The sequence below is a fragment of the Cnephaeus nilssonii genome (genome assembly GCF_951640355.1).
Source record: "Cnephaeus nilssonii genome assembly, chromosome: 4".
Taxonomy (NCBI): domain Eukaryota; kingdom Metazoa; phylum Chordata; class Mammalia; order Chiroptera; family Vespertilionidae; genus Cnephaeus; species Cnephaeus nilssonii.
This window is the reverse complement of record NC_137075.1, coordinates 106,637,268-106,662,174: the sequence shown is the minus strand read 5'-3', so window position 1 is coordinate 106,662,174 and position 24,907 is coordinate 106,637,268. Positions and strand designations below refer to the sequence as shown.

The window sequence follows — 24,907 nt, the reverse complement described above, 5'->3', positions numbered from 1 at the left end:
CGCTTCCCAAGGAGCTCCTCCTAAGAGCACACGCTCAATAAGCAACTCACGCTTGACTCCTCATCTCAGTTCTGCTTCTTGGGAGCCCACGCCAACACAACACAGATGGCCTTTGCTCTTTCCACCAGCTCAGATCCAGGAAGATGTAAATTTCAGGAAAGAAAACATAGTGAGAACAGAGGACCATGCAAAGAAATCCGCCGTTGGCTGACGTACACGTTGGTATAAAGATCACTGATAGCAGCATGGCCAACTAGAGAAATCAGCAAGCTTTGGGGATGGCCGTACTTTTAGCAGCTCTATGCAGCATGAGAGATTGAGATGAAGGGAAAATAAAACATGAAAAGCATGTCCTCCAAAAGCTCACAGCCCTGTGGGGAGATGTCCATGCTGAGGGGTGGTGAAAGGAGCAGCAGTCCTGCAGCCACCAGGACTTGTCCTCTTCATCACATTGCCCCTTCTCTTCCCAGGAATAATACAGGGAAGGAGGTCTGATAGAGACCTAAGTTCTGTAGTGCATAATCCCCACTTACAGACCAGGGGATCCCAGACCAAGGGCTGGATTTCTACAAATTAGTCAATACTCTTTTGGTTGTAAGGGAAAAAATCCAACTCATAGCAGCCAACCCTCAAAAGGAAATTTATTGGCTCATAACTTGGAAAATTAGAGGTTTTTGGTCTTTAGGTAAAGCTTGATCCAGGGACTCCAAAGATGTCACCAAGTATTTCTCCCCATTTCTCTCTCTCTCTTCTCTCCTTCTACACATGGAAGCCAGGGCCACATTAGGCTCCAGGGCTGTGTCATTAAGCCAGACCCTCAGAGTTAAGGTGCCTGTACATTCCCAGGAGAAGACATTGATTGATCTGATTTGGGAAGCACTCACATTTCTTTACCAATCAGTGTGGCAGGGGGTGAAGTACTATGATGGCCTCACCTGGTCATGTGGCCACATTGTGGTGTTTTCTTCTTGTCACCCAGTGGAGTAGAGGGGGCAGATGGGGACACAAACAAGAGCTATTTCCTCTGGTCAGGCCTCTCAGTTATGAAGGAGGACAATCCTTTCTTGTCCAGGGTGACGGTCTGGGTTAAATGCTAGAATGGACACCAACGCACTTATAAACCGCTGCGCACAGCACGCACGATGCACTGCATTGCTTCTCTCACTGTCTTCCTCGGGGGTAAGATTGGGGCAGTGGGCTCTTTTGTTCTTTTTCCCACTAACCTCAGGTCTACTCCTCCACAGGACAATCTCCAAGGAAAATGAACTTCACGCTGGGCCTGGGCCTGCTGCTGGCTGGCTTCCTCGCTGTAGAAGGTCTTCTGAAGCCCAACTTTTCCCCAAAGAATCATGGCGCCGTGAGCCGAGCCCAAGAGCAGCAGGGCAGGAGGGCAGCCCAGGAGCTCGCCAGGCGGAACGTGGGCTTCGGCTTCAAGCTGTACAAGAAGCTGGCCTCCAATGGCCCCAGCAAGAACATCTTCTTCTCCCCCATGAGCATCTCCACCGCCTTCGCCATGCTGTGTCTGGGTGCCCAGAACTCCACACTGGATGAGATAAAGGTGGGCCTCAACTTCAGGAAAATGCCAGAGAAAGACCTTCATGGGGGTTTCCATTACCTTATCCAGAGGCTGAACCAGAAGACCAAGGGCCTCCAGCTGAGCCTTGAGAACACCTTGTTCCTGGACCAGAGGCTGCGGCCAGAGAAGAGGTTTATGGCAGAGGCCAAGGACCTGTACAATGCAGACAGCGTCCCCACCAACTTCGAGAACGTTGAAAATGCTCAGAAGCAGATCAATGACTATGTCAGTAAGCAAACCCAGGGGAAAATCAATAACCTGATCAAGAATATAGATCCTGGCACTGTGATGCTTCTTGCCAACTGTATTTTCTTTCGAGGTAAGCCTTGGGACAGTGTGGCATGGAAAAGAGAGCATGACCAGTAGACTTAGATTAAAAACCAGGGTTGGCCACTTGCTTGTTCTGTGACCTTGAGTTCATAAGTAATTAATCTCTCAAAGGCTCACTTTTCCTATCTGCAACATAAGTACCCTGCTAACTCATAGGGCAGCCATTGGTATTCGAAGCAAAAATGGATGCACAATGAACTCTGTGAAGTCTAAATTACTCTCACGTGTGCATTTCCTCATTTCTGATCATCCTAACACAACACGCTTACAGAGGTTGCAGTGATATTCTTTTCCTCATTTCTTAGAAAAGGTAAGTGGAGTTTAGAGAGACATTAATCAACTTACTCAGTTACAAAGCCAGTCAATGGAGGTGAGAACTCAAACCCACTTTTCTTGGCCCAAGAGATGTGCACTTTCCATCATTCTAAGTAGACGCCCGGGATGGGGATGGTGTTGTTGATGATGGTGATGATGACCACTTTGGTTGTTGCTTTGATCTCCTATCAAATCCTGTAGATTCTCAAGTCTTATGGTGAAAGACTGAAAAGGAAGGTGGAAGAATATTCCTAAATCCAAGCATCATTCCTCCCACCATACACACCTACACGTTCACACAAAGGTTGGCCAACATAGTTAAGAATCAGAAGCCAACAGCCCTCAGGCCACACAAGATTACTGCTGGGTTGTCAGCAGCATGGTTCTGAATATGGAAGTTTAATTCTCCCGAAATCCACAGGGAGATGAGTGGCAGCATCAGGGGAGGGGATAGGAGGAAGGGGAGTGATAATGGCAGACTGAAATCTCAGTCTTCCCAAAGCAGAGGAAGAAAGGGAAATCTGGAAATTCCCTTAGTCCCTACATCCCCTAGATTACAAGACCCTTGGTGGTGATGATGCAGATGATGACTAGCATTCACTCAACACTTACTATACATAGTCACTACGCTGTGCTGCCTTTTGCCAGGCTCACAGCAGCCCTAGGAGGTCCCCATCAATATTCCCTTTCCATATAAGGACACTGAAGCCCAGGGAGGGTAAGACACCTGCCCAAGGTTATCCATCTAGAACAGTAGAGTGAGAATTTGAACGGTGGGTCTTTGAAGGTAGTGAAAAGACCCAGGTCTGGGTTTATGCCCAACAGCATCAAAGACTCCTCAGGGTAGAAAAGGAGGGTCCAAACACCCAGCTCTGGGAGTCCCATGTGAGAGCAGCAACTCCAGGGCTGACTTAGCATAAAGCTGGGCATTTTCACTCACTTCAGACCCAGATCACCCCACTCAGTATACTCTAGTCCCCTTTGTTAGACACAGTCCACAGCCTTTCTCACCCTCAGGAGTACCTGGGCTTAGGGCTGCCAGAAGCTCTCCTCTTGGCTCAGCAGCCCCAGGCCTGGCTTCTGTGGGAACGGGTAATCAACTCCCAGCCCACCTCACCAGAAGTCTTGAGGGCATGTCATGAGGACAGGGATTCCTGGAGCTATGTCCTGATATCCCAGAGCCTCCAAACCCGTTCCTTGAACTTCAGCATGAGGACAGAGACCAGTGCTTAGCTGGGTCCAGTCACTTCTCCTTCAGGACACTCACACCGCTTTGTCCTCCTTCAATCTGAAGCCAGGTGGCTACACGAGTTTGACCCAAAAGCAACTAAAGAGGAAGATTTCTTTTTGGAAGAAAACAGGCCCGTGAAGGTGCCCATGATGTTCCACGGGGGCATGTATGCAGTTGGCTACGACGAGCAGCTCGGCTGCACCGTCCTGGAGATGCCCTACTTTAACAACATCACGGCCATCTTCGTTCTTCCCGACAAGGGCAACATGCGGCGGGTGGAGGAGGCCTTGGAGCTGGACACTTTTGACAGATGGAAGAAGTTAATCACGCGGAGGTAAAGGGGCTCTGGTGTGTGCGGCTTCTTCCGTCCTCCTCCCTTTCCTCCTCCTCTCCCTCCTTTTTGTTTTTCCGCCTGCTCTCTTTACTTCTTCTCTCCCAGGTTGGCTGGGCTCTCACCCTATCCCTGTCTCCAGGGTCACACATCCGTCTGCTCACCCAGGACCTCCCTGGATGCCTGAGACGTCTCAGTCCCAACGTGTCCAGAAGGAACATCCCCATCTCCCCTAGGGAACCTCCTCCAGCTTCCGTCTCCTCCAGTGGCGACTCCATCCTCTTAGTTGCTCACGTTTAAAACCGTGGGGTCCTCCCTGACCACTTTCTCCCCCTAGCCCCTCATTCAGTCTGCCAGGGACCCCGTCAGCCCCATCTGAAATATATCTGAAGTCTGATCCTTCCCACCACTTCTATGACCTAAACATCTTCCACTGGTCTCCCAGCATCACCTCTGGGCCCTGCCCTTCACCATCAAGAGGATATTCCTAACAGAGCAGACAAAATGATCCTTTAAACCCTCAGCAAGACCGCGTTACTTCTCTGTTCAGAACCCTCTGGCCGCTCTTCTTTTCACCAGAAAAGCAACAAAACCAACTTGCCTCCTCTGCCTCCATGCAGGTGCCCCCACCTGCCCTTTACTCCAGCATCCTGGCTCCCGTGAGTCGATCTGTGTTTTCCCTATCGCACACTGCCTTCTTATACGCAGACTGCTGTCTACGCATCTATGCTACGTTGGCTCTTTTTAAAAAATATTATTTCATTGTTTAAAGTATTACAAATAGTAGAACATATGTCTCCTTTTTCCTCTGCTGACTTTATCGCCTGTCTTCCTGTCAGAGCACAAGCTCGGGCATGGGTTGTGGCCCGTGCCTCTGATGGGAACAGCAGCTGGTACACGCAGGCGCTTAATAAATACTTGAATGACTGGATGGGTGGGAAGGTAAGTTTGGGAGTCACTGAGCCTGTCTCTGGCATTTAAAGCGATGGCAATGCATGAGATCCCCAGGGAAGGAGAAAAGAGAGAAAAGAGAAGACGACCAAGGCTGAGACTTGAGCATCACAGCAATGCGACAGGTGACAAGTGGAGGCAGCCAAGGGCGAGAGGGGAGCGGCTGCTGAAGGGAGGAGAGAGCTGGAGGGCGTGGGCTTGGGTTGGAATGCTTCGAGATGGAAAGATGGCCCGGCCAGCATGGCCCAGTGGTTGAGCGTTGACCTATGAACCAGGAAGTCAGGGTTATGTTCCCCGTCAGGGCACATGCCCAGGTTAAGCTTGATCCCCAGTGTGGGGCCTGTAGGAGGCAGACGATCAGTGGTTCTCTCTCATCATTGACGTTCCTATCCCTCCCTTCCCCTCTCTGAATCAATAAAAACGTATTTTTTAAGAAGATGGAAAGCTGGATCAACTGTCTAGTGCTGGCCCCGAGAGCTCGCTGTTGGATCCGGCAAGCAGAGGTCGGCAACTCTGGAAAGAGCTGCTTGGGGAGCATGTGGAGGTCACGCCCGATTAGAGGGGGTTGGGGCAACGATGGGAGGAAGTGGAGGAAGTGGTAAGTACAACTGCTGCTGTGAATGAAAGAAAAGATGTGGCCCTGGAGCTGGAGACGTGACTTAGCCAACGGAGATGTTTTCTTTTTCAATATGTTTTGGTTTTTGAGAGAGAGAGAGAGAGAGAGAGAGAGAGAGAGAGAGAGAGAGAGAGAGAAACATTGATGCAAGAGAGAAACATCAATTGGCTGCCTCCTGCTGCACCCCTGCCTGGGGACTGAACCTGCAACCTGGGCATGTGCCCCAACTGGGAATCAAACCAGCAACCCCTTGGTATATGAGATGATGCTCAACCAGCTGAGCCACACCAGCCAGGCCCCAACAGAGAGGTTTTTGTTTTTTAGGACGGGGGTTATTCAGCAGGGGCTCTGCTCCTGAGAATGGTCTATGGAGGGTGCGGGAGAGGAAGGAGACAAAGGCGGGCCTGGGTGCTGGGAGAGGCAAGCAGAAACGGGGTCAGGGCCAGAGGACAGGAATCCAAGGCCCACAGGCAGAGAGGCCACGCAGGTCCCACCTCGGAGGATGTGCCGCTGCTAACTCCAGGGCTAGGGATGAGCATGCGCTGGCCACTGACTGCCGGGCGCCTCCGAGCACCCGCATGAGCGCTCTCCCTGCCCGTGGGTACCATGGGCATCACCATGTTCACACGGTGGCTTAGAGAGTGAGCGCAGGAGCTCCAAGTGGCTGTGACCGGTTCCACCTGCTGGGAGCTCAGGCCTCGCTGCCGCTGGTGTCAGGCCTGCTGGGTCGGACCAGCTCGGGGCTGGGGCATGTGAAGGGCTGAGAAACCCTCCTCATTCTGTGGATAAAGAAACAGCCTGAACTTCCACGTCTGGGAGGGATGTCTCGCTCCCCACCGACCCTGGGGCCTGCGCTCACGCTGTCACTTCGCACCCCTAGGGTGGTGGACGTGTACTTGCCCAGGTTCTCCATCACGGGCACCTACGACCTGAAGAAGATTCTCTCCTACCTGGGCATCACCAAAATCTTCCAGGAGCATGGCGATCTCACCAGGATAGTCCCTAATCGAAGCCTGAAAGTGGGTGAGGTAAGCCTGCCTGGCCTGGCCATCGCCCCCGGGCACCGGGAGCCTTCACGGAGCCCCCATCCCAGCTGCCGAACAAGCCAGAACGCCACCCACAGTCAGGCCGAGTTCGACTCCACCCCTGCCCCTCCAGCCATGTGCTCCGGGGGAATCAGGACCCTCCCTGGCCTCATGCTTCAGGCTGTGAAATGAGATCCCATTCCCCGTGCTGTTTGGGAAGTCAATTCAGTGCAGCGAACACTTGATCAAGGTCCAGAACACTGATGAGGCCTTAGAACGGGTCTAGGTCTGAGCCAGACCCCCACTCACCGACCTGTTGGGAGTAGGCATCACCGGCCTGTTGGGAGTAGGTCGTGCACATGGTCTGCATGATAAGAGATGAGCAAAGGGCCTGTGGCCTCCAGCAGGCGGAGCACCTGCCTGTCAGGGGCAAGCAGAGAGGCACTCTTGGGGTAGGTCCCCAGATTTAGCAGATGAAATAGAGGGCGCCCAGGTAAGTTCAAATTTCAGATATGTGACGATTTTTTTTTAGTGTAAGTATGTCCCAGATAGTGCATGGATGTACTTACACAAAAACTCCATCATTTATCTAAAAATAAAACGTAACTGGATGGCCTATATTTTATCTAGCAATCCTCCTATTAGGTTAAAAGGGAATTGAGGGGGGAAAGATTTCAACACGCAGAAGAGGGGTGGGGAGGAGCTTCCGGGAGGGGGAGCCCATGGCCAAAGGCTGGGGGGGGCGGGGACTGCTGGTGCTGAGTGTGAAGGTCAGGTCCATCGGGGAGGCATCCGAGTCGCCACGCTGAGCTGGCGACCAGCTCCACCTCAGAGTTACTTTCCAGTTTGCAAGAGGAAGAAAAGGAGTGAATAGAATCTTCTCACCTTCAACTTCCCTGCGCAGACGTCTCAGAAAGGGTCGCAGCCAGCCGCCCGGCCTGCAGGCCTCCCGGAGCCGAGCGCGGTGCCCTTCCGCAGCTGGGAGCCCTCGGCTGAGCCTGTGTGGGCAGGGCCCTGGCCTGCCGAGAGCTGTCCGGCTTCTGTGAAATGGAATGACATGTGTCAGCGTTTCACAGAAGCCCGTCCCTTTCCCAGTGTGGTTCGCCTGGTGCAGATGCTGACGGTACTGGGATGGATCTGCAACAGCCGGCCCAGCATCTGGCTCCCTCGTCACCACCCAGCAGCCAGCCACCGGGCGGGCGGGAGGAGAGTGAGGGGCCAGAGGCCTCGGGAGCACACCACCTCCCTCCATGGAGCTGCGGCTCAAAGACACTGTCGGCCATCACAGCATTGGCTTCCCCGTAACCCCCAGGAAGGACAGCACCCCCCCACCGGCCCCACAGGGATGCTCCCCCAGCTTCGTGGCCCTCACGCTGCACCTCCTTGTCGAGTGCCCTTTAGTGCTGGCAGGTGACAGCGGGAGTCCGGGAGGCAGCACCAGCGGTGACTGCTGAGCTGAGGGACTCCGGTTGCGGCCTCTCCCTCTCTGAGCCTCCCGCTGTCCTTGGCTCACCTGGGTCTCCGAGTCAGCACTGACCTTGCTTCCGGTCCCCACAGGCGACGCACAAGGCCAAGCTGAAGATTGACGAGAAGGGCGCGGAGGGGGCCGCGGCCTCCGGCATGCAGACGCTGCCCATGGAGAGGCCGCAGACCTTCAAGCTGAACAGAGCCTTCCTGCTGATGATTGCGGAGAACCTCACCCCTACCATGCTCTTCATGGGGAAGATCGCGAACCCCACCGGCACGTAAGGAGGGGTGCCGTCTGCGCAGACCCCGGGGCCAGGGCTGACAACGCTTCCTCCGCGGGGCTGCGACCACAGGGACACCGGCACCGCTCCGCCTCCTCCTGAGCTCCAAGCACGCCCACCAGGCGGCCCTGCTGGGCCCAGGCTCCCGTCCTGCCCTCCCTGCCTTCAAACCGGGGAGTAGACACCCCGCCCCCGGCTGGCAGTGACCCCTCCCCCTGGCAGCAGAGGAGTGCTGTGATTTAATAAATATCTAACGTACTGGTTGTCTTTCAAATAGAAATTGAGTCCAAGCTCTAGACATTTATCCATCTTCCTTTTAAACTAACTTTATTCAAAAGGCGACTACTGCACATCTTAAATATTTTTCTGCTGAATTCCTACTCCACAGCCATACCTTCATTCTGAGAAACAAAAAAAGAGGGGGGGAAAGTTGGGGTGGGGCAGAGGGAGACTACCAAGAAGAGACAACGGCACGTGCAAAGGCCCGGGGGTGGCAGGTGGCATGGACAGTGAGCTGCAATGAGGTTCATGTTGCCAGAGCAGAGGCGGAGGCAGGAGGGGCGGGAGCTGGGAGGTGCCCGGCCTGTGGCCACAGGAGGCTGCAGGCCTCACTGGAGACCCGTGACAGCTGCCGCAGGTGTTAGCTGGAGGGCGACCCAGGCAAGCTCATCTGCGGTAGGTGTCCCTCGGACTGCAGGCTGGGCTCCGTGTCCCCAGTGCCCAGTGCCTGTCATGGTGAGGGCTCGGTGTCTGTGCTGACAGGGAGACTGAGCAGTAAGCCCCGTGTCCCAGCCCGCCAGCCCCTCCAGAGCGCCGCTCTGCTCTGGGCGGGAAGCTAGGCCTGCTCTTCACCCGAGTCCACAAGGGGCACCCTCTGCGTAGCCGCCTCCGCTTCTGCTCAGGCCACCCGCCACCCCACCGGATGCTCTGCTTGCTCCCCCTTCTCTCCCACGCCCACCCGTTCCGCTCAGGTGGTACTCACCCTTCTCCTCCTGTGAGGCCTCCGGGCCGCGTGCCGGTGGACTGGCTACCAGAAGGAATGGATGCACCCTGCCTTCTCGTAACCGGCTCACGGGATGCCTCTCGCAGCCGAGCCTGTGGGGGTGCTTTCTCCAACCGGCCCCGCCGGTCCCTCCAGTTAGCCTGACCATCCCATTCGGCGGACAGAAAAGTGAGGCTCGGGGAGACACGTGTTGCGCCTGCGGTCCCACAGCGAGGAAGCCCAGAGCTGGGACTCTTCGGGACATTTGTCCATTCATCCAGCAAATATTTGCTGAGCGTCGCGCTGTGCCGTGAACAGCATGTACAGAGCTCCTGTTCTTGCGGACGCTGTGGGCAGATGGTAGGCAACTGGGCCCATAAATAAAGCGGAACATTAGGTGGAGCAGGTCAGGGCGCCTAGAGGGCTGGCGGTGGTCAGGTCGGCCTCCCTGGGAGTGGCACTCCCGCTGAGACCACGAGTTCTGTGATCCTCCTGCCGTGGGCTCTGCTGCACGCCCGGGCTCGGGAGCCTCTGGCCCAGGGGATGCCCCTCAGGGGTGCTCTGATGACAGGAGGGGCTCAGCCCCAGCCAGAGTGGAAGTGCCCAACGCCGGAAAGCCAGGGCTCCAGGGCCCATCGGACAGGAGGCAGCTGGCGCCCAAGTGTCACCTCCGTGTTCATCTTGCCACGCGTCCACTGAGTCACCGGGTACTTACTGAGCATCCACTATGTGCCAGGTGGTGCGCCAGGCAGGGCAAAGCCCAGGGACAGCTCGGGGTCACATGGCTGGCTTCGCCCCATCCGGGCCCGGGCTGTCACCACGTCAGTGCTCGGGGTGACAACGGGGGCGCACGGCCAAGGCACCTTTCTCTGGGAAACGCTCTCTGCTGCTGCTGCTCGCTTTCCCAGGATTCACTCATTCCTGGACCGTTTCCACGACCGCGGCAGAAGCCTCGTCGATTTTGTACTATTATTTGCTCAAGGTTGATCTTTAAGTCAGCTTTAGAAAAGCAAAAGAAATGTGTTTAAACAGAAAAATTAACATCAAAACCCAGGAAACATGCCACAAAGAGAAGTTAACTCTAAAAACACACAAAAAACAACCCTGATTAAATTCCACCAAGACTGTCACCCTCTGCAGCCCGGGCCGGAGGCCTGCTCTGCTTTGTTAAACTGAATGTCAACTGTAATGGAGAAATAAATAACAATTTTAAAAATAAACTTTAGCCCTAACCGGTTTGGCTCAGTGGATAGAGCATCGGCCTGGGGACTCAAGGGTCCCAGGTTCGATTCCGGTCAAGGGCATGTACATTGGTTGCTGGCACATGCCCAGTAGGAGGTGTGCAGGAGGCAGCTGATCGATGTTTCTCTCTCATCGATGTTTCTAGCGCTCTATCCCTCTCCCTTCCTGTCTGTAAAAAATCAATAAAATATGCTTAAAAAATAAACTTTACTTGGATTTCAGCAGTTGTTCTCACTAACACTGTCTGTCTGTCCCAGGCTCAAGCCACGACGCTGCATTTCGTGGCCTTTCCTCGTGCGGACTGTGGCCGGGCCTTGGAGCTGTCTGTCTGTCCCAGGCTCAAGCCACGACGCTGCATTTCGTGGCCTTTCCTCGTGCGGACTGTGGCCGGGCCTTGGAGCTGGAGTCGCTGGGAGGCCCTGGGGCCAGGCCGGCGGAAGACCCCAGCCCCGCTCTGGCCAGTGTTCGGTTTGTGAGATTAGTTAAGACATTTAATCGCACCGAATCTGCTCCGCAGTCAACAGCAAATATAGGTGAAAATTTTAAATAATTTAAAAGAGAAAAATGTGAAGAGGTAGCCAGATTTTAAAAGTGATGAGAAGATCTCCATAATCCAGCAATGGGACAGAAGCATGCAAGTGTGCGAGGCAGGCAGGGGACTCCGGAGTCAGGCTGCCCTGGCGGAGAGGTTCTGAGCAACAGGCGTGAGATGAGGCTCGGGGTCTGCGCCTGCTCCCCCTGCGCCCATCAATTGAGCTGGGTGGGTCCAATCAATTGGAGAGGCAGCCTGCGCTTTCCGGGAGGCCCCGGGGTCCCAGGAACAGGAGCTCCGAGCTGGGGGAGTCCTGGGAAACTGCTCTCGGGGGCAAGGGCAGAGCTTGGGGGGCGGGAAGACCCAGGTCCCCTGGATCCCAAGTCTTCTGGCCTTTCCCTGGAAAGTGACTCAGTAGCTCTTGGTGGGGCCTGGGACTCTGCACTTTAATGAGTTTCTCTGGACCTTTAGCCACGCTTGGGAAACCCTATACTCACTCAGACTGTCAACTGCTTCAAGTACCGGGGGCGGGTGAGTCAACAGAGCCTGGCCCTCGGGGCTCCAGCATCCTCCCACACCCTCCCGGCATTCTGCTCCCTCGTCCCGTCACTCGCTAATCACAGTCCCTGCTCTAGAGGAAGTCACACGAGGTCCAGGCTGTCTGACCGGGGACAGACACACAGGAAGGTAAACTGCAGTGGGCGCTCAGGTGTGGTCTGCTCCGGGGAGGGGCGGGCTTTCTGTGGGACTCGGGAAGTTTCTGGAATGGGTGATGTGGAAGGACCCCGCAGGATGGAAAGGCCTGTCAGGTGGGTGAGTGGGGAGGGCCGTCTAGAGATGGAATCATGTGAGATCCAACAGGGGCAGGGGGCAGGGCTGCATTCATTCCCTTTTATTGTGTTTGGCCTTCTTTATTTAGATGTAGTTTACACAGAGGGAGTTCCAAATGCTTCTGGCCATTATTTCTTCAAGTTTTTCTGGCCCCTTTAGCCTAGAACGCCAACTGCCCACGGTAGACTTCCTGCGTTTGTCCCGCAGGTTGCTGGGACTCTGCTATTTTTCCCCCCAGTTCACTCTCTCCAGTTTAGATAGTTCCTATGGCTATGTCTTCAAGCTCGCTGATCTTTTCTTCTATACCTTTTCTCTTAAACCTAGCCAGTGAGTTTTTCATTTTGGATATTGAATTTTTCATCTCTGAGAGTTTGATTTGATACTTTTTCATAGTTTTGATTTTTCTCACATGATATTGAAGTGTTCTTTACTTAAGCATATTTTAAGTAGATGTTTTACAGTTCTTGCCTGTTAGTTTCATAATCCTAGCTATGTCTGGATCTGTTTCTATTGACTGATTTTTCCTTCTGGTCTGGGATCACATTTTTCTATTTCTTAAAACATCCATCAATTTTGTATTGGATGCTGGTCATTGTGACATTCCCCTTTTTTGGTCTGGACTTTTTACTTTTTTTTTTTTTTTTTTTTTTACATTAGCCAAAGCCAATATTTTATTATTCAGTTTTTTCTAAATCTTTTGTCTGAAGATCCTGGAACAAAACTGGTCTTCCTTGGAAACCAGAAGCTATAAATGCAGTGCTAACTAGAGCTGCTTATTTTCACCTTCCTCACGTGTAAGACGAAACCTCCGCACAGAGCTGAGGACAGCAAGAAAGCACCCCTTCTGTATAGTGTGTTCACACCTGTTTTGACAGTCAACTAAATTACTTGCGTGTTTTCAAGCCTTGTTAGCGGATCTAGAGTAGCTTTTTAAATTAAACATGTTTTTATTGATTTCAGAGAGGAAGGGAGAAGAGAGAGATAGAAACATCAATGATGAGCATCATTGATCCGCTGCCTCCTGCACACCCCCTACTGGGGATCAAGCCCTCAACCCAGGCCATGTGCCCTGACTGCAAACTGAACTGTGACCTCCTGGTTCATAGGTTGACGCCCAACCACTCAACCCCTGAGCCACACCGGCGGCCAGAGTAGTTTTAAACCAAAGTCAGTTCACCCCTAATGTCAAGATGCAGCGAGTAGGCTCTCTACTGAATGCCCTAGGGCCGTGGTCGGCAAACTCATTAGTCAACAGAGCCAAATATCAACAGTACAACGATTGAAATTTCTTTTGAGAGCTACATTTTTTAAACTTAAACTATATAGGTAGGTACATTGTTATTAACTTAATTAGGGTACTCCTAAGCTGGCCTTTGCTAATAACTCAAGGGGCCAAAGAGCCACATGTGGCTCTCGAGCCGCAGTTTGCCGACCACGGCCCTAGGGCGTTCAACGAGGTCTCCTCACCCCCGCCGACCATAACCTAAGTATCTCCCCACGTTATGTGAACTCTGGGAATTGTTCCGCTTACATCCAGCAGTCCCTTGTCTTGGTTTTGGGGCTTCGGGGATTTATTACTTATTTGGGGGCTAACCTCGGAGGATTTCGCTTTATGGCGCAGAGCTCAGCTCGGGTTTGGACTTAAGCTCGTGCACACTCGCTGCACAGCGGCGCTTCCTGGGCTTCCTCAGACCACGCGCCGTCTCCTGGGCCCAGGGAGCCTGCCTCGCCTCGGTCAGAGAGCGCCCTCCGGCAGCAACTGGGCATTCACAGGGCCCACGCGCCCCCCTCTCCGCCCCTGCTGCACAATGTCTGATCGTTTCTTTTGGTTTTTTTCAGTGTCTCAATTTTTTAGAAATTTTTCTAATGGTTTATAAGTCCACAGGCAGTTAGTTGGTCTTGGCCAGAAGTGTAAGTCAACTCAGATTTAAATGTGTACATACCTCTCACCTCAGTTAGCACTGAGACACCTTGAGAGAGTCTCTATTGTTCATTTCCAGTCAGATCCACCCTCTGAAGTAAGTTACTCATTTATATTTCCCTACTCATTCAGTCATTCATCAAACACTCCCTGAGCCCTTAGTATTGGCCATACAGCGATGTACAGGGAGAACAAGATAGGCAACCACTGCCCTAACGGGTTTGGCTCAGTGGATAGAGCGTAGGCCTGCGGACTGAAGGGTCCCAGGTTCGATTCCGGTCAAGAGCATGTAGCTTGGTTGCGGGCACATCCTCAGTAGGGGGCGTGCAGGAGGCAGCTGATCAATGTTTCTAACTCTCTATTCCTCTCCCTTCCTCTCTGTAAAAATCAATAAAATATTTTTTTTTAAAAAAAAGATAGGCAACCACCTTGATTAAGTTTCCAGTCACACAAATGGGTGTGAGACGATGACAGTGGTGTTTCACTGAGGCTCCTGGTACTAAAAATCACTTACTAGGAGGAACTTTCCCTATCTGGCTGGTCAGAGAGAGCTTCCTTGAGGAAGTCACATGAGCTAGGACCTAAACAATAAATAAAAATCAATTAGGGGGAACGTTTGAGTAGGGAAGTACAAATATCACATGTGAGGGTCATAAAAATGGGCAGAATGGCTGGACGCAGCAGCCCAGCCCAGAGCAAGGGCCTTGGAGTTGGGTGATGAAGTCAGAGGGGCTAATGGAGGCCAGACTGCAGGTTGTGAGAGATCCCGCTGCCCCCGCTAGGGAAGGAGAGGCTGCCGGGACACTGTGACGGGTGTGCTGACAGGGCTGGGAAGGAGAGGCTGCCGGGACACTGTGACGGGTGTGCTGACAGGGCTGGGAAGGAGAGGCTGCCGGGACACTGTGACGGGTGTGCTGACAGGGCTGGGAAGGAGAGGCTGCCGGGACACTGTGACGGGTGTGTGCTGTCAGGGCTGGGAAGGAGAGGCTGCCGGGACACTGTGACGGTGTGTGCTGTCAGGGCTGGGAAGGAGAGGCTGCCGGGACACTGTGACGGGTGTGTGCTGACACGCTGGGAAGGAGGAGGGGTGCGGATGAGCCCTGAGTGGTGGAGCGATGGAAGGAGACCCTGGGAGAAGGACTGATGTGCCGGGTGCCTGGGCGCCCCTCCCAAGGCCAGTGGGAGCCACGGAGGAATCTGAGTGGGAGAGTGACGCATGAGGCTTGCATCTGGAAAGCTCACCTGTCTGCAGGGCGGATGGGTGACGAGACCAGTGAGGAACTGAGCGGTGAGAGACAATGACAGGTGGACCGAAGGAGTGGCAGCCGCAGGGAGGGGTGCAGATGGGGCGGGCACGGGGAGGACAAAGTGTCCCTGTCACCCTGATTGCAGAGCCTCAGGCCGCAGTCAAGGCCTGGGAGAGAGGATGCCGGGAGACAGAAGGGTGGCCCTGGAGGCCAGAGCTTGGTGGGAGAGGCTGAGTACGGAAGGGGGTTGAGAGCTGCCTGGAGTCTGGGCTGAGTGTGTCCTCGGGAGTGTAAGGACCTGCCTCTGAGTCCTCGGCCGTGGAACCCCAGCTGCCCAGGAAGTAAGGCCACCACCCTGAGGCCCAGAGAGCATCAGCCACTTCCGGAGATCACATGGAGGCCAGGCCACGACAGGAGGACGGGGCCAGGCCATTCACCAGCTGAGCCCAGAAGGGCGACTGGTCCAGGCAGGCCTCCCGCCCAGCCCAGGCGTCGCACGCAGCAGGACGGGGGCACGGAGCCAGATGTCCTCCAGCAAGGCCACGTCTGCTGATGGCGAGGGGGACGCTCTGGGAGGCAGAGCCAGTGTTAGCAGGTGCCCCTGGGAGCCCCCAACCCCCCACACCTCCCCGGAGAGACAGGAGCTCTGTGGTGCCCCACCCCAGGCCCGCGGTACTTCTCTGCCCCAGGGCGCCGCTGGTCATCTCTTCCTTCAACCCCGTCCCTGCTCACAGTTATGGACACCAGGGCATGCCTGTCCCTTCCCCGCCTCCCATGCCCACTGTGGGCATCATACAGACTGTCTCACCTTCTCCTCGGAGCCACCCTCCCCGCCGCTGGGGAAGTGGGGCCGGAGGGGGCCACGCAGCGCACAGGGGATTGCACAGGCTGCGCCTTAGACACAGCGCGTTGTGAGGTGGTGAGGAAGCGCGTGGTCTTGCTTAGGCTCTGCCTTTGGGTCGGCGCCTGGTCCACTCACTCATGGTCAAGTGCTGTGATCAGTCATTACGATCCACGTTGGCCAGCAGACCCCAGCCCATCAGGGGTCCTGCAGGCCCACAGTCCCATGTGGCTTCCCAAAGACCCCAGCCCATCAGGGGTCCTGCAGGCCCACAGTCCCATATGGCTTCCCGAAGACCCCAGCCCATCAGGGGGTCCTGCAGGCCCACAGTCCCATATGGCTTCCCGAAGACCCCAGCCCATCAGGGGGTCCTGCAGGCCCACATTCCCGTATGGCTTCCCGAAGACCCCAGCCCATCAGGGGTCCTGCAGGCCCACATTCCGATATGGCTTCCCAAAGACCCCAGCCCATCAGGGGGTCCTGCAGGGCCACAGTCCCGTGTGGCTTCCCGAAGACCCCAGCCCATCAGGGGGTCCTGCAGGGCCACAGTCCCATATGGCTTCCCGAAGACCCCAGCCCATCAGGGGGTCCTGCAGGCCCACAGTCCCGTGTGGCTTCCCGAAGACCCCAGCCCATCAGGGGTCCTGCAGGCCCACATTCCCGTATGGCTTCCCGAAGACCCCAGCCTGTCCCGGAGCCCATCAACAGGAGCCACTCGGGGCTTAGCGCCGTGGTCCTCCCTCCTCACTGCCCTCCCTGTGCGGACACTGGCCCAGGCTCTGCCAGCTCAGGTTCACGCACCGGCACCCAGTGGGCTCCAATACTGTGCTCTACTCACCTCCGGCCATTCCGGGTGAGGAGAGCCATAACGACGCGCGCAGCTGCCCGCACAGTCCTTGAAAATGCCATTGGGACTGAGGCAGGCTCCGCATCAACCCTCCGGCGGGCCCACAGCCCGGAATCCAGCGCACGCTGCACGGCTGATTCTGCAGCCTGTCCCGCCTCCCGCCCCCCTCCTCCAGCCTCTCTGGGGCTGAGATTCCGTGTCCTGGAACCTGCTAACTGTCCTGCTTGTCCCCATTCAATTGCTCATGGTGTGGAGGGTCGCATGGCCTCTGATTCAGGGGCCAGACGCTCGGCTTACCTCCCCTCCACGTTCTTCCCTCTCTTGCAGGCTTACTGCGTTCCAAAATGGCATCTTCCTTTTATCAAGTTTTCCTAGTTATTAGCCTCTGGGCTCCGATGTATTGTGTGTCCCCCCCCAGCCCCCCCAGCAAAGGAGCCCCCCGCCCACCCTCCGCGAGGAGCACCCCTGCCTCCCAGGTGGCCGCCAGCAACACCGACTTCGCCTTCCGCCTGTTCCGGAGGCTGGGGTTGAAGGCCCCGAGTGAGAACATCTTCTTCTCCCCCGTGAGCGTCTCTGCCTCCCTGGCCATGCTCTCCCTCGGGGCCCGCTCGGCCACCAAGAGCCAGCTCCTCCAGAGCCTGGGGTTCAACCTCACGCGCATGCCCGAGTCCGCCGTGCAGCAAGGCTTCCAGCACCTGGTCCACGCGCTCGGCGCCCCCAGCGCAGACCTGGACCTGAGGATGGGGAGTGTCCTCTTCATCAGGAAGGAGCTGCAGCTGCAGACAAGCTTCCTGGACAGCGTCCAGCGGCTGTACGGCTCGGAGGTCTCCTCCACAGACTTCTCCAACAGCTCCACCGCCCGGAAGAGGATCAACAGCTACGTGGAGAAGGAGACCAAAGGGAAGGTTGTAGACTTAATTCAGGACCTTGAACCTCAGACAGCCATGGTCCTGGTGAACTACATCTTCTTTGACGGTAAGACTCTGAGAGGTTGATTTTGATTTTAACGTTGTTCCTCCCCAATGGGCTCCTTCAGTTCTGTCTTTGTGTGGCCTGATTATGTGTCCTGAGGGGCTAACATCAGGCTCGGTGGGCAGCCCATGGGACATTGTTTTTTCTAGAAATGACCTTGGGAGAAAGGACCGTATCTCTTGCCCCTGCCTGTAACTTTTTTGTTTTAAAAAGTTACTATTGTCAATGTCTTTAATAGATGTAGACCTATTCACATTGTCTACTACTTCTTATGTGAGTTTTGGCAAATCATGTCTTTCAAGGAATTGGACCATTTCATCTAGGTCAGTGGTCGGCAAGCTCATCAGTCAACAGAGCCAAATATCAACAGTACAACGATTGAAATTTCTTTTGAGAGCCAAATTTTTTAAACTTAAACTTCTTCTAATGCCACTTCTTCAAAATAGACTTGCCCAGGCCGTGGTATTTTATGGAAGAGCCACACTCAAGGGGCCAAAGAGCCGCATGTGGCTCGCGAGCCGCAGTTTGCCGACCATGGATCTAGGTTATCAACTTGGTGGGTATAGAGTTGTTCATAGTGTTCCTTTTTCTTTTTCATGTCCATAGGATCTTTAGTGGTTTTCCTTCTTTCATTTCTGATGTTAGTAGACTGCTTTTATTCCTGTGTATGGTCCATATTTAGTTTCTCTTTATGCCAAATATGTTTTGTTGAAAAGGCTGGATTTTTAAAATAATGTAATATGGCAGCTCTGAAATTCTGATTCTCGCCCCCTGCCAAGGGTTTGTTCTCATGGCTTGTGGCAGTAGCTGTTTGTTTGTTTGGTGCTTTTGCTGAACTAATTTTTAGAGTCTGTTCTTGGTCATGTGTGGCCACTGACGTTTCCTCTTGGTTATTTAAATGGTCAGCTATGACTGGGCAGAGGTTTCTGAAACGCCTGGCACACATAAGCCTCCCAGTCTTTGCAGAGGGCCTTTGTGTGTACGGTGGGGCATGCCATCAACACCCATCAAGGCAGTTTATAACTCTAAGTCCCCATTCAGTTTCTGTTTGTGCCAACCTTCAAGGTCCACTGGAGGTAAGAGCTCACAGCTGCCGCATATTCTTTTCAAATACCCATAGAGCGTTACACGTGTGCACAGCATCTGAATGCCCAGGGTGCACCGGAGCTTTTCAGTCTCCATGGACATCTCTTTCCTCGGCTTTTTCTTCTAGAATTTTTGATTCGTCTCTTGTTTGTCCCATCTGTTATCCTGCTCCAGGCAACCGAGAAGCTAAAACACTTGCCTTTAAGTGTTCCTAACAAATACTCCCTGGCCTGGGGGAGACGTGCTTTTCGCACTGAGTGAACTCCAATCCACGTGTCAGTGGGGTCTCCCAGGAACTATCAGACAGTCAAATAATTATGAGCCTTTGGGAATGAGGCTTTGAGATTTCTTCCTATCTGTTCCTCTCGCTCCAGAGCTGGGAATACAGTCTGCTATTTTTCAAAGCTACTGCTGAGCAAGAGAGAGGAGGGTGAGACTTAATACAAGTTAAAATGTCACAAAGTTTACTGTTCTCATCGAAATTCGGCCATTTTTCTTGAATGGACTCTCCCAGGTTACTAGGAGCCTTTGCTAAATTCCCCGCGTTCTGAAAAAGCCGGTTCTGACTATTTCTGCCAGTTCTTCTTGTTGCCTTTATGAAAGGGTGACTATGCAGAGGTCCTTACCCTGTCACTTTTGCAAATACCACCTCCACCGTCACCCTCACTCTGTCCTATTAAGCCTTTTGATTAATCAATTGTTATCTACAGTCTCAGAAAGCTGCACAATTTATCAGTGCCCGTTACCATCTTTGACTAATTTTCCCCAAGGAAATGAAATGGGTTTTTGCATTGGTTGAGCTCCCAATCAGATCAAATACAGACAGCTTGCAAGTTAAAATACCACAAAGCTGACCATTCTTACCGAAATTTAGCTGTTTTTCTTCAATAAATGGCTTCTCAGTTTGCTGAAAGCATTTGGTTAGCTTCCAGAGTTCTAAAACAGGTCATTTTAACCATTGTTGGGAGTTTTCTCACTGTCTTTATGCTGGAGCGAGTTTTCAGAGGTCCTTTGCTCTTCACCTCACTAATGGCACTGTGACTCAACACTTTCCTTCTCTCTTTGTGCAGCCAAGTGGGAGAAGCCCTTTAACCCTACCTATACGAGTAAAATGTACCCGTTTGTGGTGGGCAAGACCACGGTGAAGGTCCCCATGATGCACCAGGTAGAGCAATTTGCTTTCGGGGTGGATCCGGAGCTGAACTGCTCTGTGCTGCAGATGGACTACCGAGGAGACACGGCGGCCCTCTTCGTCCTCCCCAGCCCGGGCAGGATGCGGCAGCTGGAGCAGGCCTTGTCCTCCAGGACCCTGACGAAGTGGAGCCACTTACTCAAGAAGAGGTGGGCACCTGTGTCAATTTGCTGGGGCCCGAGGCAGGTGATGGTGAACGTCCAAGGATGAGGAGAGACCGCGATGCAGCTGTGCGAGCATCTCTCCTGCAAAGTGAGCACCACCTGCCTGCAGGCAGGGCGCTCGGTGCTGTGCATGAGTTCTCACTTGAACTTCACAGTCGCCTGGCGGATGAGGGGCGCTGTCAGCCCCACTCACAGGCAAGGACACAGAGGCTCCGGAGGGGAAGTGAATTAGCCAAGGCCATGCCGCTCCATGCCTCTGTGGACTATGCTGTCACTGTAGCCGTTCTGTGCTAGCTGAGCTTACTCCCTCTGCCACTGGGATGTTTCATGCCAGGGCAGGATTCCATAGACAGACAGACACAGCGCTGTGCTCACCTACAAAATGAGGGTAATAATATCACTGAACTCAGAGGAAGCTGGAAAGATAAAACAAGTTCCTGTTTATAAAGGGCTGAGAAGAATGCCGGGGAGATAGTAAGTGTCCAGTAAGTGTTAGCTAATGATAACATGATTATTAGTTCTGTGATTATTATGGGGAGTATCCAAGGCATGTCAACCATAAGACAAAAAGAAGTCTTACGTCTGATCTCTTAGCAAGATTGTCCTGGCATTGCGGGCACCGTCTAGGACAGTGGTCGGCAAACCGCAGCTCGCGAGCCACATGCGGCTCTTTGGCCCCTTGAGTGTGGCTCTTCCACAAAATACCACGGCCTGGGCGAGTCTATGTTGAAGAAGTGGCGTTAGAAGAAGTTTAAGTTTAAAAAATTTGGCTCTCAAAAGAAATTTCAATCGTTGTCCTGTTGATATTTGGCTCTGTTGACTAAGGAGTTTGCCGACCACTGGTCGAGGAGGAGAGAAAAGACAGGATCAGGGATAACATAGTTCCGAAAAGACAAAGGTCAATGCCCAGGGGTGGGAGCAGGCAGAGTGCTGAGCAGCTTCTGAGCAAAGCGAAGTGACTTTCAGCTGGGACTGATGGGAGCCTTCAAGGAGGTGGTGCATTTGAGCCACAGGTATGATAGAGCATGAAGGCATGGGTAGCTCACAGAGGCTTGGAAAAGGCCTATTTGGAAAAGGAAACAGCACCAGGGAAGATGTAAAGTCGGGGCTCGAGAGACACTGCAGAATGTTTCTTGGGTTCTTCTGTTCTTAGCTTGCAACCAGGGCTGGATGGAGGCAGAGGAGCCAGCGTGGGGCTGGCGGTAGGGGGGGGGGGGGGTGTCTGTAAAGAGACAGGGCAGAGAGAAGATGAAGATGGCCACGCCACAGCGCAAGACACAAGGCAGGGAAGTGAGAGCTGTCCACTGTGCTCGATGTCACAAGGAGCCCATCAATGAGTGCACCCACACTTCTGTGCTTCCATTTCTGTGCCTTCTTAAGCACATGACTGGGCAAAGCACTAAAATTAAGCTTTCCCACCACTAACATGGAGAGAACGTTCATGAATGTGCCTGAGACAATGCCTGGCACATAGTAAATGCTCAATAAATGCGGCTGTTCACTCTCAGTTCAGGGAAACTATTCCCGAGGGGGACAGGGAAGCGCCAATCCAGGGCTGTGTTGTCTAACATAGCAGCCACGTGTGGTTATTAAATTTAAGTTAATTAAAATAAACTTAAAAATGTAGTTTCTTCTTGGCACTAGTTGCATTTTAATAGCCCCATCGCCACATGTGGCTGGTGGCTGCCATACTGGACACCACAGACAGAGACTATTTCCAACTTTGCAGCAAGTTCTATTGGACTTGGCTGCCCACGCAGGTCAGCAGGGTTTGTCTCAAGAAGGGCTGGTGGGTAGCCTCTGGCCTGGGGAGGCAGGCTCCCTGCCGTCACTGCCTGGCCTCTGCCACAGGGTCCCTGGTTGAGGCCCCTGCTCTGCTCTGCCCCTCCCTCATTAGGGGCCTCTTTTCCATTCTGTCCTCCTCAGGGCTGGGCGTGCTCGTCCCGGAGGCTCACCTCCAGCGCAGCCTGGTTGGCTGACTGGCACGTGTTGGCCCTTCAGCAGCAACCAGCAGGGCCTCGCGGGAGCAGAGTCTCCGGAAACGCCAGCCGGAAACAGCTGGGACCCAGGCCTGTGCCCTCACCTCTTCCTCTCCCTCCTCCCAGGTGGATAGAGGTGTTCCTCCCGAAGTTTTCCACTTCTACCTCCTATGACCTGGAGACCGTGCTCCCGAAGATGGGCATCCGGGACGCCTTTGACAAAAATGCCGATTTTTCTGGAATCACCAAGAAAGGCTTCCTGAAGGTTTCCAAGGTGAGTTGGTCAATGAGAATATTCGCATCAAAGCCTGAGTGGGAAGGGCCCCTAGAGACCGACCGCTCGAGCACGCTCACCTCCCTGACCCGGAAACAGAGTCGCCAGGAGGCGAAGAGACTTCTCTGTGGCAGAGACAGGGCCGCGTGGCATGGCAGCCAGGCCTGCTGCTCCGTGGCCATCACACCCCACACACACCGTTATCCCTCGTCAGACAAGTGTTCCGAGGGTTCAGCGGCCGTTCCCTGAGAACCGGGCACCGCCCACACCTGCCGCAGACGAGCAGGTTCCCCCTGGCATTCGACCCCACCTCCCTGGAGCCCAGGCCCTCACACTGGGGCCCTAACGTGGCTTCCCATGGGCATTAGTACCCTGTGATGTAAATCAAAAAAGAAAGAAAAATAGGAAGAGAGGGAGCTGACTTCCAGAGTGTAGGATATTGGACCTAAACATTTAGATTTCTGATTCTCTTGAAACAAATCATTGATCCCAATTCCCAAGTAGTCAGGCCAAACCTCTACACACGATGGCCACTGGCTGGGGCTGGGCCGTGAGCACCCCTTTTAGGTGGAGGATTCCCCGTGGACCCCACGCTTCTCGTCCCACTGGGTTACCTGTCTAACGCCTGTCTGCATGGGTTTCTGATCCCTCACCTACAATTTATTTTCCTAACAGATTACAATGCTCAGAAGTGGCCCTGGGCCACTGAATGGGACCTTTGTCACTGGTGTCCAGGGAAGGAGTACAGACTCCACAGGATATGATGGGCAGCTCAGGCCGGGTGGTTCAATGGGTTGGAGTGTCGTCCCATACACCAAAAAGGTTGTGGGTTTGGTTCCTGTACAGGGCATATACCTAGGTTGTGGGTTCAACTCCCGGTCAGGGGGTACTTGGGAGGTAATCAGTCTCTCTCTCTCCCCTCCCCTCCTCTCTCTCTAAAATCAATAAACATGTCCTTGAGTGAGGATAAAAAATACGATGAGCACTAAGAACCCATGTGCACATATGAAAACAATGATTGTGACAGCTGGAGGTCACAGGACCCTGAGGCTGAGCAGTGCATGAGCCCAGCTTAAGGATCTCTTGTCTACAAGAGCAAGTAGAGGTGCGATAGGCAGCAATACCTGGCCGCCGTCTCCCACACCACGGCTGCGGCAACCAGTCTGGTATGCACACTTCCTAGATCTCCTTCAATTCGTCGAACAACCCCGTGGGATGCATGCAATTACTACCGTCCTTTCATCGATTTGGGAAGTGAAGCACGCGACCTCTAAATAACTTGCAACCATGCGTGGCGGAACTGGGACTCAAACCTAGGTCTTTCTGGGCTGTATTGGTAACCAGTCAACTCCATGCCTGAGAGCCAACTGCTCAGCAGCAAACCTCAGGCCAGGCATTTGGCCTCTGGGGGGGCGGCGGGGGGGAGGGGGGTGCAGAGGTGTCCCCATTCCCAGGCAAAACATCAAAGCTCGGGTATTTTTAAACCATGTCGGTGTCTGTTTTTCCCTCGGCAGGTCACCCACCAGGCGGTGGTGGACGTCAGCGAGGAGGGCACCAAGGCCGCGGCGGCCACGGCCACCCAGCTCACGGCCCGCTCCAAGGACGGCTCCTCTCGCACCATCTGCTTCAACAGGCCCTTCCTGATGCTGATCGTCAGCAGAGCCGCGCAGACCACGCTCTTCCTGGGCAAAGTGCGCGATCCCACCCAGTTCCCGGCGGGGAAAGGCCTTTCGCGGACGACACGATAACAACGCACAGGAAATAACAAACCGCGTGGCTCACAGCGCTGTATGGAGCACGGGTGGGGTCTCACACGTTGGCAGGTGTAGACCCCCGCAGGGCCTGGCCCAGATGTCCTTGGGTGTGACCTTGAGCGTCCACCACTCCCACCTGGGCTTTGTTGTGCCTCACACATCAGTCAGGTAGAGCGCATGCAGCCCTGCAGCTCAGACGCAGCCTGCGGGGAGGAGCCTTTGTCTCCCAAGGGCCTCTCCATGGGAACCGCTGCGCCAGCCCGACCAGCCTTCCTCTTGCTTCATGGCTGTGATTAAACACCTCTTCTTAACCGTGATGTGTTTTCATTATACAGAAGATACATGCTCTTTGTGAGACATTAGGAGAATGCAAAGTATACAAAGAAGAACATACAAGTCACCTCCATTCCGTCACCTAAAGATTCACTCATAAATATTCATCTGGTTCTAGGCTTGGCTCTAGAACTGGGGGACACGCGGTGAGCGGGTCCATGATCCACTTTATGGGGCTCTTGGGAGAGGGAGGGGAGGGGAGGGGAGGGGAGGGGAGGGAGGGGAGGGGAGGGGAGGACACTTGCTCTGTTTTCTGAGTTCCCTCCCAGGCTTTTCTCTGCGCACGGACTCTGTGTATTTGAAGTCTTAGGGAAGCACTGAGTGGTCAGAGGTGAGGGCTTTGGCTGGGGAGGCAGACCGGCTCTGAGTGGCCCCAGCACCCAGGTTACGGCATTCAGTTAAGTTCACAGAGCCTCAGTTTCCCTTCTGTAAAGTAGGGACGACTGTGCCTCTCTCACATTCCTTTTCTCCAGTTTTACTGGGAAACACTCGCCCGCATCACCATGTAAGTTTAAGGAGCACGGCAGGATGGACTGAGTCACACGTGCTATGCATGCTGACGGGCAGGCTGAGTTAGCAACTCGCAT

At 54.0% G+C, this 24,907-nt stretch overlaps 1 protein-coding gene across 1 annotated transcript; it reads left to right on the top strand.

Moving 5' to 3' along the window:
- Positions 1-1,261: 1,261 nt before the first annotated feature.
- On the top strand, positions 1,262-23,981 carry LOC307098326 (uncharacterized protein; the record flags this gene model as incomplete). Its single annotated transcript, XM_079769014.1, has 12 exons — positions 1,262-1,895; positions 3,516-3,786; positions 6,231-6,378; positions 7,933-8,120; positions 10,014-10,068; positions 10,685-10,819; positions 11,351-11,410; positions 14,414-14,588; positions 16,894-17,541; positions 19,695-19,965; positions 22,086-22,233; positions 23,748-23,981. 12 exons carry the CDS (start codon positions 1,262-1,264, stop codon positions 23,979-23,981), a joined length of 2,967 nt encoding a protein of 988 aa, XP_079625140.1.
- Between the last annotated feature and the right edge of the window lie 926 nt (positions 23,982-24,907).